Here is a 12,770-nt window from a genome sequence, read left to right as displayed (position 1 = left end):
AGACCTTCACCAGTCAGAATGGCCATCATCAAAAACTCTACAAACAGTAAATGCTGGAGAGGGTGTGGAGAAAAGGGAACACTCTTGCACTGTTGGTGGGAATGTAAATTGATACAGTCACTATGGAGAACAGTATGGAGGTTCCTTAAAAAGCTAAAAATAGAACTGCCATACCACCCAGCAATCCCACTACTGGGCATATACCCTGAGAAAACCATAATTCAAAGAGAGTCATGTACCACAATGTTCATTGCAGCTCTCTTTACAATAGCCAGGTCATGGAAGCAACTTAAGTGTCCATCGACAGATGAATGGATAAAGGTGTGGCACATATATACAATGGAATATTACTCAGCCATAAAAAAAAACGAAATTGAGTTATTTGCAGCGAGGTGGATGGACTTAGAGACTGTCATACAGAGTGAAGTAAGTAGAAAGAGAAAAACAAATACCATATGCTAACACATATATATGGAATCTAAAAAAAAAAATTGGCTCTGAAGAATCTAGGGGCAGGACAGGAATAAAGACACAGTCGTAGAGAATGGGCTTGAGAACATGGGGAGGGGGAAGGGTAAGCTGGGATGAAGTGAGAGAGTGGCATGGACATATATACACTACCAAATGTAAAACAGATAGCTAGTGGGAAGCAGCTGCACAGCATAGGGAGATCAGCTCGGTGTTTTGTGTCCCCCTAGAGGGGTGGGATAGGGAGGGTGGGAGGGAGACACAAGAGGGAGGGGATATGGGGATATATGTATACATATAGCTGATTCACTTTGTTATACAGCAGAAACTAACACATCATTGTAAAGCAATTATACTCCAATAAAGATGTTTAAAAAAAAAAAGTGTTGATGAGGGCCTTAACCAAATTAGTTTAACCAAACAATGGGGATGAAGATGATGAATTAGAGAAAAATGCACTAGGTAAATAACCGAATTTCATGAATCATTGCATGGGAGATAGACAAAGTATAAAATGACCTCAAATTGTTTTGCAAATCAGATTATACACTAACACAAAGTACATGTTAGTTGGGGTACAAGTTCAGCAACAGTAACAAATGGTATATATATATATATGAATTTTTTTCCTTTCAATATTCTGCAGTTGGAGAGCCCTGCTTCATGCCATCTTTCAGGTAGCCAGGTTTTATTCATTTTGTTAATCCACCATCACTAGGGTATTTTCCTAGATTTTATGGGTCAATATAAAGTCATGATTCTATGTTCCATCCTGTGGGAAGAGCGAAGGAGCAAGTGAAGGGCAAAAGCAATATCAACTTTGTTTTTTGTTTTTTTTTAACTGTACGCGGGCCTCTCACTGCTGTGGCCTCTCCCGCTGTGGACCACAAGCTCCAAACGCGCAGGCCCAGCGGCCATGGCCCACGGGCCCAGCCGCTCCACGGCATGTGGGATCCTCCCGGACCCGGACACGAACCCGTGTCCCCTGCATCGGCAGGCGGACTCCCAACCACTGCGCCACCAGGGAAGCCCTGAAGTAGAATTTGCATATATCACATCTGCTCATATCCCAGTGGCCAAAACCTAGTCATTCGGCCACAACTAATTACAAGGGAATATGAGAAACATGGGCTCTAGTGGGACAATTGAAACATGAACAGGGATGGGGGCTCTGTTAGTAAAAGGAAAACTGAGAGAATGGAAGCTGGAGAACAAGAGCAGTCTGTGTCATTAGTCAACCCCTCTGGGAGCTAGGAACTCTTGAGAATCCCCCTTTTCACTACAGAACAAACTTAACCCTCCTCCAGGGAAAACAACTCAAAGTCCCACCCAGATTGTGAATCCACCAAAATGTCCAGGATCTCTGGGTGACTTTATGGAAGGGAGAAGGAAAGACTGGATACTTGGGAGGACAATAACTGCCTATGTTTCAAACATAAATTTGATATCCTCCCTTTCGCCTTCACACAAAAGCAGATACATTTTCTGTGTATTTGCCTTTGGCATAACAAGGTATGGTCACAATTTTAAGCATGCCAAACATGGATCCAAAGTGCAGTAAAATGAGAGCCAGTGAGCTAGATGGAGGGGCCCACAATGGCACCCCTCAGCACCAGGGCCCCCGCAGTGGAACAAGCTCCAGAGAATGGCTGCCACCAGTGTCTATGTTCCCAGGGTGAGCCGCAGCTGCCTCCCGCCTCAACAGGAGACTCTCCAGGACCAGGAGTGTATGTCCACCATTCAATCATCTGCTAGAAGATGGTGTGGAAGTCACGGAAAAGTAGCTTGGGCAAAGAAAGAAATTAAATTGTGATGCAGGTCTGCTGAAACCACAGCTAACCTGGCTGAGAGCTCCTGGACGATGATGATGACACATGAAGGCAAACACATTGTATTAGAGACATTTTCTCTGGAACATATCATCAGAGCTACAGAATTAAAAGGGAAATTGGATTCCACGGAGTCCTTATCACTTCTCCCCCACCAAAAATATGCTAACTAAAAGGACAAGTACATTAATTGGAAATCTTAAAAAAATGTAGTAAAATGAATCATAAGCATAATGCAGTTTGCATGAGCTATACAACAGCCTCATATAGACCAAATATAAATTTACAAGTGGGACTTCCCTGTAGGTCCAGTGGTTAAGACTCTGCACTCCCAACGCAGGGGGCCTGGGCTCGAGCCCCGGTCAGGGAACTAGATCCCGCATGCCGCAACTAAGAGCCAGCGCAGCCAAATAAATATTAAAAAAAATTTTTTTACAAGTGATTCGCAAACAAGAGGATAAAAGAAGACCTAAGAATGATGGTAGGGACTTCCCTGGGGGCACAGTGGTTAAGAATTCGCCTGACAATGCAGGGGACACGGGTTTGAGCCCTGGTCCAGGAGGATCTCACATGATCCGGAGCAACTAAGCCCGTGTGCCACAACTGCTGAGCCCATGCGCCACAACTACTGAAGCCCTTGCACCTAGAGCCTGTGCTCCTCAACAAGAGAAGCCACTGCGATAAGAAGCATGTGCACTGCAACGAAGAGTAGCCCCGGCGCCCTGCAACTAGAGAAAGCCCAGGTGCAGCAATGAAGATCCAACGCAGCCAAAAATAAATAAATTAAAAATAAAAAGAATGATGGTAATGCTTGAAAAAGGGGGAGAAAAAACCCTAAATATTTGTTCATCTTTGTAAAGTTGATTTAAGATGTAACATCAACATATATTCTTTATTTGGTAGGCAGTTCATGTGATACAGTAAAAAGATTGTAAATAAAGGAAAAGAGATTAGCTAATAACTTCACATTTTAAAAATTACTAACTGGGCTCAAATGATACTAAATGCAGAGTTCAATAATTAAAAAAGGTGTAAATCTGTGATCTAAAGGGAGCCTTTAACATGAAATATTTATTGTACTTATACTGGGCAAAACAAAAACTTTACTGGGCTACACTAACTTTAGTTTGCCTTAATTTAAGCAGGGATTATCATTAGCTATATATGTTTTAATTTCAAAGCATCAAATTTTTTTTTTAAAGAACTTTAGTACTTTTTTATTTTTTATCTTTGGCTGCGTGGGTCTTTGTTGCTGTGTGCGGGCTTTCTTCTAGTTGCGGTGAGCGGGGGCTACTCTTCGTTGTGGTGCGCAGGCCTCTCATTGCGGTGGCTTCTCTTGTTGCAGAGCACGGGCTCTAGGCGTGCGGGCTTCAGTAGTTGCAGCATGTGGGCTCAGTAGTTGCGGCACGCAGGCCCTAGCATGCGTGGGCTTCAGTAGTTGAGGCGTGCAGGCTCTAGGGCATGTGGGCTTCAGTAGTTTTGGTGCATGGGCTTAGTTGCTCTGCAGCATGTGGGATCTTCCCGGACCAGGGATGGAACCTGTGTCCCATGCATTGGCAAGCAGATTCTTAACCACTGTGCCACCAGGGAAGTCCTTAAATTTTTAATCATAAATTTTCTCTGAGTATAAAAAGATTAAATTTTTGAATTAAAAAATCAACTTATTTAACTAAGCAGCCGAAAAGTCAGCCTTCCACACATAATTTAAAGATTTGAAGTTTGCTTTTTTTTTTATTATGATCCCAGCAAATGTTACACTAGAGAAAATGATTGGGGAAATACAAATAGATTCATTAAGAACACAGGCTGATTATTCATATCTACTACATTCAGAAGTATGCAAAACAATTTAGTTATATTGCAATGCTGTAACTCCTTTTCCTAACAAAGCATTATTTTATAAAACTGTAGTGTTGTATTGATTCAATTTTAATACAAAATACTTATATACATAATACAATATAAAAGTAAACTGTGGTATAGTGCCTTCACAAAGGGATCTATTAAGGCGCTTTACAAATACACCATTATGTTGATCCAAATTACTTTTTGTTTTAGATTAAAACAAACAGGCTAAATGTTTCACTTTAAATACCAAAGGGATTTTTGTTTATTTTTGTTTATTAAAGAAAAATGTCTAAAGTACCTTAGGTAACAGCAGCAGCAATATCTAAAACTCCTCCCACTGTATTCTCTAATTTCAACATATTATTAAGTCAGAAGAAAACATTTCCACTCACAGTTTTGCACTTTGCAACAGCAGAAGGTAATAACTTTTTTAAAAAGTCAATCTCAAAGTGACTTCTTAGTCATACATTCTATAGTTTCTATTACAAATAAGGTAGAAAAGATACAGCAACAGGGCCTGCCTTAGGACATCACTGGACAATACATAACTGTATCTACAATTACATAATTATAGAACACATTTCATAAATACCACTGATATGCATAAAAGGGGTGAGTATAAGAAAGACAGCAAGTTTTTTTTTTAAATGAGTGGGAAAATTATTTTTAAAAGAAAACATGAATGATCCATGTTTTCACTCCATTTCGATTGAGAGCATATAGATTTTTGACATCGTTCTCATGTTTTTGGTCAGGAAGCACCAGATTCTATACTGGAAGATCTGGATATAGTTTGGGAATAAGACAGCTAATAAGTATATCCAAACTGCTAAAAATGCAGATACGAAAGGCTTGTACACTGCTTCAGATAAACACAAAAAGCTTATACTGTCAGAGGAAATTTAAAAGAATACAAAATTTGTAGTGTCTGTTACATTTGAGGAATAAGGGCAACACAGATTTTGGGGGGCGGGAGGGGGAGAAGACAGCACCTTAGTTTTCCTACAATGTAAATGTAACAAAGTTGGTTTTGTTCTGTATTGCACCATAGTCCAGAAATAAAACAACTAAATGGAAATTTCAATAAATCTGACTGAGAAAGCCTGAAGAACAAGGGGGATAACTTGAGTACTGAGCTAGAAAGTTCTTGAACTAATTTGTTTTGCATAGAATTCTACAGGACTAATCAAACGTTCCGTGAAGACTGCCATCTTATATAGTGCATTTTCCTACAATCCTCTGAGCAGAAGTCCTTCAGAAATATTTAAGCTTGTAACAAGCCAAACATGTATTTCAGTGCCCTCAAAAGGGTGTGTTTAAAATGTCTTGGTGCTGTACCAGCAAGAGGCAGTCCTAAGGATATCTTATCACATGGTACAGACCATTCACACCATAAATTATCAGTGTTTATACAAGATGTGCTAATCTGAGTACTAATTAGTAAACTTACAGCAAAGTTCCTAGTTTAATATATCAGTGTTCTTGCAGGACAGAGGTCCCTAACCAAGAGTTTGTGACAGGTTTCAACACATCCAAAATCCCTAAACTGCATGCAACATTTTATGCATATGTGTTGATGTGCATTTTTCTGGGAAGAGAAGCCACATCTTTCATCAGATTCTCGGAAGGGCCAATGACTCCCAAAGACCTACCATTACATAGTGGGTAATGCACTGGTTTACAAGCTGAGAAGGCAAACTATAGAAAGGTCACCTATAGAAAGGAGGGAAGTGTGAGCTAATAAATCTTTTTTGCTCTCCCCAATTCAACCGGAACAGCTTTGCCTTTAATTTTACTTGCATACATGATTCCATTAGCTTTTATTTGAAGAAAGCTGTAAGTTCGAAAAATCACTAAAATTATGCTTCTTCTCCACAAATATTGTTTTGATAAAAAAATTCCCTATCAGTGGAGCTTCAGGAAATAAAATACAAATTTTACTAATGTGAGAATAGAGCCCTTTCCCCCTTCCTAAAAGTTAAGCTAAATGTATTTTGGTATGAAACCACAAGTTGTCCTTATACCTAAGTATTATATATAATAGTAATGCTGAAAAACATACTGTTTAACCTTAATAAGTTAGGAGGTTTTGAATTTTCCTAAGACCACTATGTATTTTTTCCTAATTACTAATGGCCACCTTAATTAGGAGTTAAATAATAATTGTTTTTTCACCAATTAATCTCTGCCTACAGGTAAAATATTGCCAAATAGCCACATTTTCTTTTGCCAGTAACAATCTGTGTATGCATCTCTGTTCTGAAAGAGGAAAACTGTAACATTACTGATGACATAATCAAAACTGTCACTATATAGAAAAAGTACTTTTCTAGTTAAGTACCCACAAATAATTTCTAATTAAAGTTTCATATGAAGCTGAAAATGATCTCTCTGCTTAGGATGTGGAACTTTTTTTTAAATTTCAAAGTAAAAATATAAAGATCTTATTAGCTTTTAGTATTGAAAATTTTAATTTATGGCAGCTTTGTTCCCTTTAAAAACTGAAAGCAGCATTAAAAATACCAATATGAAAAGAAAAATGGTAGTGCTTTGCTTCTTTCAAAGCCAGTAATTTTCTGAGATATGTTAGAAAATTAAATATTCCACAGATGGGAAAAAAAGATAAACTGCACTATTTTTCATTTGGATGAGCATACTGTTTCAACCTTGTATTTCTTAGTTACAAAATGTGAATTATACAGATTATCATTAGCCTAGGAACACTCACCACCATGATGGCTTCATTTCTATAGCTTATCTTTTTCCAAAAACAAATTATGGGGGAAGGAAAAAAAAACACCTCTGTAAATGTGGGGTATATTTCATATTTGGTTAAAGCAAGATAAAACTAAAACTGTCTTTCAAAAAATTTTCAAAAATTCTTGTTTTTTTAAAAATTATTTAGCATATGTACATATAGATATCAGGCTTCTCCTTTTAAACAAAGCACTATTTTTTATTTTAAGTACTTTAAGTACCAAGAACTGACTATAATATTCAGCTCATAATTTACTTTATAACAATTTTTTTCTAAATTACTGATTAAAAAGGCTGGAATAAATTAACATTTCAAAAGGATTTCTCATAATTTAGGAACATAAAAAATTGTACAGAGCACACATACATAGCTCTGTTACATTTGCATAATTTTACTCTCAGAGCTTCAAAAACCCCTGCGTTTCAGGCCTTTTTGCAAAGCCTCATTACAATTATTTCCTAGTGTGTTAAACATACACTAGGTCACGATTTTTGATCTCTGAGCCTGTGTGCTGATCATCTTCATCTGACTGTTGCTCTGAGCCTTGTGAATTAATATATTCATATTCAATAGGCTTTGGATAATTATATGGGTAGCCATTGTCATCAAAAAACCTCCGAAAGGTAAATTCATAGAAAGCATGTTCAGGGTGCTTTCCATTTTTATACCATCCGTTCAGAGTGTCATTTACATTTTCTTCTTCATTATCATCACTCCGTAACTTATCAGGATCAACAGGATCAAAATTTGATGTATCTGTTGGGTGTGTGATTTTAGGAATGTATGAAGCAGATTGCTGTCTCAGGTCACTGGAAAAATCAATTGTTTTAAAAAACGGATGAGCTTTTATTTCATCAGCACCATTCTTGCCTAAGCGATCTTCTGGTCCTCTGCAGAGTTTAATAATAAGATCAGAGGCTTCAGGACTCAGTTTAGCTTGCGGTGGGATATGAAGAGATGTTTGCCAGTTGATAACCTTTAAGGAAGATTTTTAAAAATTAGAAGGAAAGAAGAAAAACAAAAATTTCCTCCAAGTTTCAAATGAAAAAATCTTACTGGACTATTAGTGTTTTTTAAAAATAGATTGCATGGTATTTCACCTTCCTTACCTTTTTATTTTACTTCATTTTTTTGGCCATGCCGCACAGTTCGTGGGATCTTATTCCCCCATCAGGGATCGAACCCAGGCCCTTGGCAGTGGAAGTGTGAGTCCTAACCACTGGACCGCCAGGGAATTCCCTCACCTTCCTCACCTTTAATAATGAATCAGTGGGAAATAACTTTTCTTTCCATTCCCTCCTCTCTAGGCAACTTAATACTCATATTACATGACTCACTGTAAGTTTTAGTTCCCGTTAAGACCTTCAACCTTCGGTAGAAATGACTTTCTACTGTGCCTCCCCAGTTCTATGTATTTCCTTGTACCATAATATCTCTAATACTTTGTGGTATCTATTTATGTCTGTGTCCTACTACAGTATAAAATTTCATAAGGCTATAGACCATGCTTTGTCTTTGCATTTCCCAGTGTTTGGCAAATTGCCTGGCACATAATTAATAGATATTCAATAAACACTTATTCTTGTTTTGAATAAACTGGAATGAGGGAGGGAGGAAGGAAGGGAGGGAGAGAAGGGGTAGGTCTCCAAAAATATTTATTAAATAAATGAATAAATGAACTTCATCCTTCCTTATTCATATATGAGCTTATCAGCGCTGTGTAGGGAAGAAAATTAAACCCCCTCTTCAATAACCAAAGTAAAAACTCATGGACCCTTTTGGCCTTGGCGCGTGACTCGGCTCAGTGCAGTTCAAGATGCTGATAAACAGGGCTGGTGCTTGAAAGCTTTTTGAGGAGATATCATGTATTTGAACATGTTATGATTGATATATACAGAGTAGAGGTTTTTGCTTACTGTCCCTTTCACGGTGGTAGCAGGGGAGAACTTCTGAAAAGGTGCCAAATATCTGCAAGAACATGTATCTGCCCCACAGAGAATTTCTGTAGAATTCAATTCCATTTAAACTATTTAAAATCATTTTTCTGCCAACCAGCCCCAGCCTGAAGCTCAACATAGTAACTAGACTAGCTATCCTAGCAATACAACTATCTTAAGACAACTTTGTCAGCTGCTTTAATTTACAAAGGTTAGTTCTAAATCCCATTCTTTTGACTATTCTAAACATTGTATGTTTCAAAGTATCCTTTTAAAAACTTGGTTTTTTGCGCTTACATTTTTTTCTATAATAGATTATTTTGATGATCAAATTTGACCCCTTTGACAGAAAATGGATCAGTGGATTCCTAAGGATCAGGGAGGAGTTTGTGCATAGGGTTTCGGGCGTGGAGGGGTGGTGGGTGTTGAAGAACTGTTCTACACTTTGATTATGGTGGTGATTGCATTTGTCAAATTTCAGAGTGAGTTTTACTGAATGTAAATTCAACGTGAATAAACATGACTTTAAAAACTTAAAAAAAACAAAAACCGGGCTTCCCTGGTGGCGCAGTGGTTGAGAGTCCGCCTGCTGATGCAGGGGACACGGGTTCATGCCCCGGTCCGGGAAGATCCCACATGCCGTGGAGCAGCTGGGCCCGTGAGCCACGGCCGCTGAGCCTGCGCGTCCGGAGCCTGTGCTCCACAACGGGAGAGGCCACAACAGTGAGAGGCCTGCGTACCGCAAAACAACAACAACAACAACAACAACAACAAAACAAAAACAAAAAACAAAAACAAAACTCAATGGATGTGCTCAAGAGCAGAATGGAGATGTCAGAGGAAAGAATCAGTGAACTTAAAGAAAACTCGATAGAAATGATACAATCTGAACAACAGAGAGAAAAAAGAGTTTGAAAATATGAGAACCTCAGTAACCTGTGGGACTATACCAAAAGGTCTAATGTTGGTGTCAGAGTTCCAAAAGGAAAAAATATGTGGTACAGAAAAAATATTTGAAGAAATGATGGCTGAAAATTCTCCAAATCTGATAAAAGACAAACCTGTAAATTAAAGATGCTGTTTGGTGTCAAGAGACACCAAACAGGACAATCCCTAAGAAATCCATGCCCAGACAAATCTTAATTACAACACTGAAAGCTAAAGAAAATTTCTTATAAGTAGCCAGTGAAAAATGATGCATTACTTGAGGGAACAATGATTTGAATTACTGTAGATTTCTCATCAGAAAACTATGGAGGACAGAAGTGGATACATTTTAAAGTGCTGCAAGAACTGAAACCCAGACTTCTATTACCAAGTGATAATATCCTAAGGAAGGTGAAATAAAGACATTCTTAGACGAAGGAAAACTAAAATAATCTGCTGTAAGCAAACCTGCTCTAAAATATTTGCTAAAGGAAGTTCTTCAGACAGAAGGGATTGATAGAGAAAGAATCGTAAAACATCAGGAATGCAGGAAAGCAAGGAAAATGCTAACTATCTGGGTAAATACAAATGACTATTCTCATCCATCTTGAGTTCTTTAAAATAAGTTGATGGTTGAAAACAAAAACTGTAACATTGTTGGATGAGGCTTTTTATTTTTTTTGATGTGGACCATTTTTAACATCTTTATTGAATTTGTTACACTATTGCTTCTGTTTCATGTTCTGGTTTTTTTTTTGGCCAGGAGGCATGTGGGATCTTAGCTGCCCATGCTTTGGAAGGTGAAGTCTTAACCACTGGACCACCAGGGAACTCCTGGATGAGGTTTTAAATGTATGTAGACGTGATGTATAAAAAACTAAGACACGGGGCTTCCCTGGTGGCACAGTGGTTGGGAGTCCACCTGCCAATGCAGGGGACTTGGGTTCGAGCCCTGGTCCGGGAGGATCCCACATGCCGTGGAGCAGCTAGGCCCATGCGCCACGGCTACTGGGCCTGTGCTCTGGAGCCCGTGAGCCACAACTACCGAAGCCCGCGTGCCTGGAGCCCATGCTCCGCAACAGGAGAGGCCACTGCAGTGAGAAGCCCACACACAGCAACAAAGAGTGGCCCCTGCTCTCTGCAACTGGAGAAAGCCCGCGTGCGACAGCGGGGTCCCAGTGCAGCCAAAAATAAATAAATAAAAAACAAACAAACAAAAAACTAAGACACAAAGGGTAGAGAATGAAGGGACCTATATGGTAGTAAGGTTCTACACTGAACTTTTAGTGGTAAGATACTGATTCTAAGTAGACAATGAAAATTTAGCATGTATCTTGTAATCACTAGAGCAACCTCTAACAGAACTATATAAAGAGATAACAGTCAAAAACACGTAGAGTGAGATCTCATGGAAAATGGCAAATAGGAAGCCTCAGTGGTCAGTCCCTCCACAAAAACAATCATTAAACTGAGAAAAAAAAATTCAACTCTTATCATAATCAACCATTTTGGTACTGTGGAATCTGAGTTGACCCTAAGAGCAACGAGGGGAGTGCTTCATGAAGGGAAAAGCTGCTAAAACTTGGTAAGATAGCAGTGTGCATGAGCCAACTACCATTCACCACTGCTCAGCCCCACCGTGGTTATGGAGAGGGCAGCCCATTTTCCTGGTATGGTGCCAAGGTAGGCATAAGGACCCTGCCTTCCAAAAATTTGAGGCTGTGCATTTTGGTTGGTCTTGGTGATTCCCTGAGGGACCAGTCCAGAGGCCTGCCTTTCTTTTGATCCTCTCAGGAATACTTAAAGAGAGAGATAACGCTTTTCTTTTCTGATACAGGCATTTAAGGAAACCTCTATCAAGTCACTGGATTAGGCTGCTTTTCTTTAACTTTTGAGAGTTCTTAAATAGTCTAGAGATAAGCCTGCTGTTGGGTATGTGACCTGCAAGTATTTTCTCCCAAACTGTAGCTTGTCTTTTCATTGTTTGACTATGTCTTTGGCAGACTGAAAGTTTTTAATTTTTGATGAAGTCCAAATTCTCAACCTTTTCTTTAATGAACCATGATTTTTGATGTCATTTCTAAGAACTCTTCACCTAAGCCCAGGCCATAGAGATTTTCTCCTACATTTTCTTTTAAAAGTATATCCTTTACGGGGCTTCCCTGGTGGCACAGTGGTTGAGAGTCCGCCTGCCAATGCAGGGGACACAGGTTCGTGCCCCGGTCCGGGAAGATCCCACATGCCGCGGAGCGGCTGGGCCTGTGAGCCATGGCTGCTGAGCCTGCGCGTCCGGAGCCTGTGCTCTGCAACAGGAGAGGCCACAACAGTGAGAGGCCCGCGTACCGTGGGGGGGGGAAAAAAAAAGTATAGCCTTTATATTTTATCTAGATCTATGACTCATTTTGAGGTAATCTTTGTGTAAGGTGTGATGTTTATGTTGAGTCAGTATTTTTTGTATATGGCTGACCAATCTTTCCATCACCATTTGTTGAAATACTATCCTTTCTCCATTTGTACCTTTGTCAAAGAACAAATGGCCATATTTGTGTGGTCCTATTTCCCTATTCACTATCCTGTTCCATTATCTGTGGGTGTATCCTCTTGCCAATATCATACTGTCTGGACTACTGTAACTTCATAGTAAGACTTAAAATCAAGTAGTTGATTCCTCAAACTTTGTCCTTCTTTTAAAAAACTGTTTTTGTGGGACTTCCCTGGTGGCGCAGTAGTTAAGAATCTGCCTGCCAATGACACGGGAAGATCCCAAATGCCGCAGAGCAACTAAGCCCTGTGCACCACAACTACTGAGCCTGCGCTCTAGAACCCACGAGCCACAACTACTGAAGCCCGCGCGCCTAGAGCCTGTGCTCCGCAACAAGAGAAGCCACCACAATGAGAAGCCCACGCACCGCAACAAAGACCCAACACGGCCATAAATAAATAAATAAATAAATAAAAAATTAAAAAAAAAACACCCTGTTTTGTTATCAGTTTCTTTGTCTA

General features: G+C 39.3%; 1 protein-coding gene across 1 annotated transcript in view; it reads right to left on the bottom strand.

Annotated features, from left to right (window-relative positions):
• Positions 1-6,592: 6,592 nt before the first annotated feature.
• Positions 6,593-12,770, bottom strand: part of LATS1 (large tumor suppressor kinase 1) — a 26,337-nt gene continuing 20,159 nt past the window's right edge. The window contains exon 7 of the mRNA XM_007458759.1: positions 6,593-7,879. Within this exon, the coding sequence (XP_007458821.1) occupies positions 7,370-7,879 (510 nt within the window). The 3' untranslated portion in view covers positions 6,593-7,369. The remainder of the gene's footprint in view (positions 7,880-12,770) is intronic.

Source organism: Lipotes vexillifer, unplaced genomic scaffold (genome assembly GCF_000442215.2).
Source record: "Lipotes vexillifer unplaced genomic scaffold, Lipotes_vexillifer_v1.1 scaffold639, whole genome shotgun sequence".
NCBI classification, from domain to species: Eukaryota; Metazoa; Chordata; class Mammalia; order Artiodactyla; family Lipotidae; genus Lipotes; species Lipotes vexillifer.
Note: the sequence above shows the minus strand (reverse complement) of the source record. Positions and strands in the feature narration are given on the sequence as shown.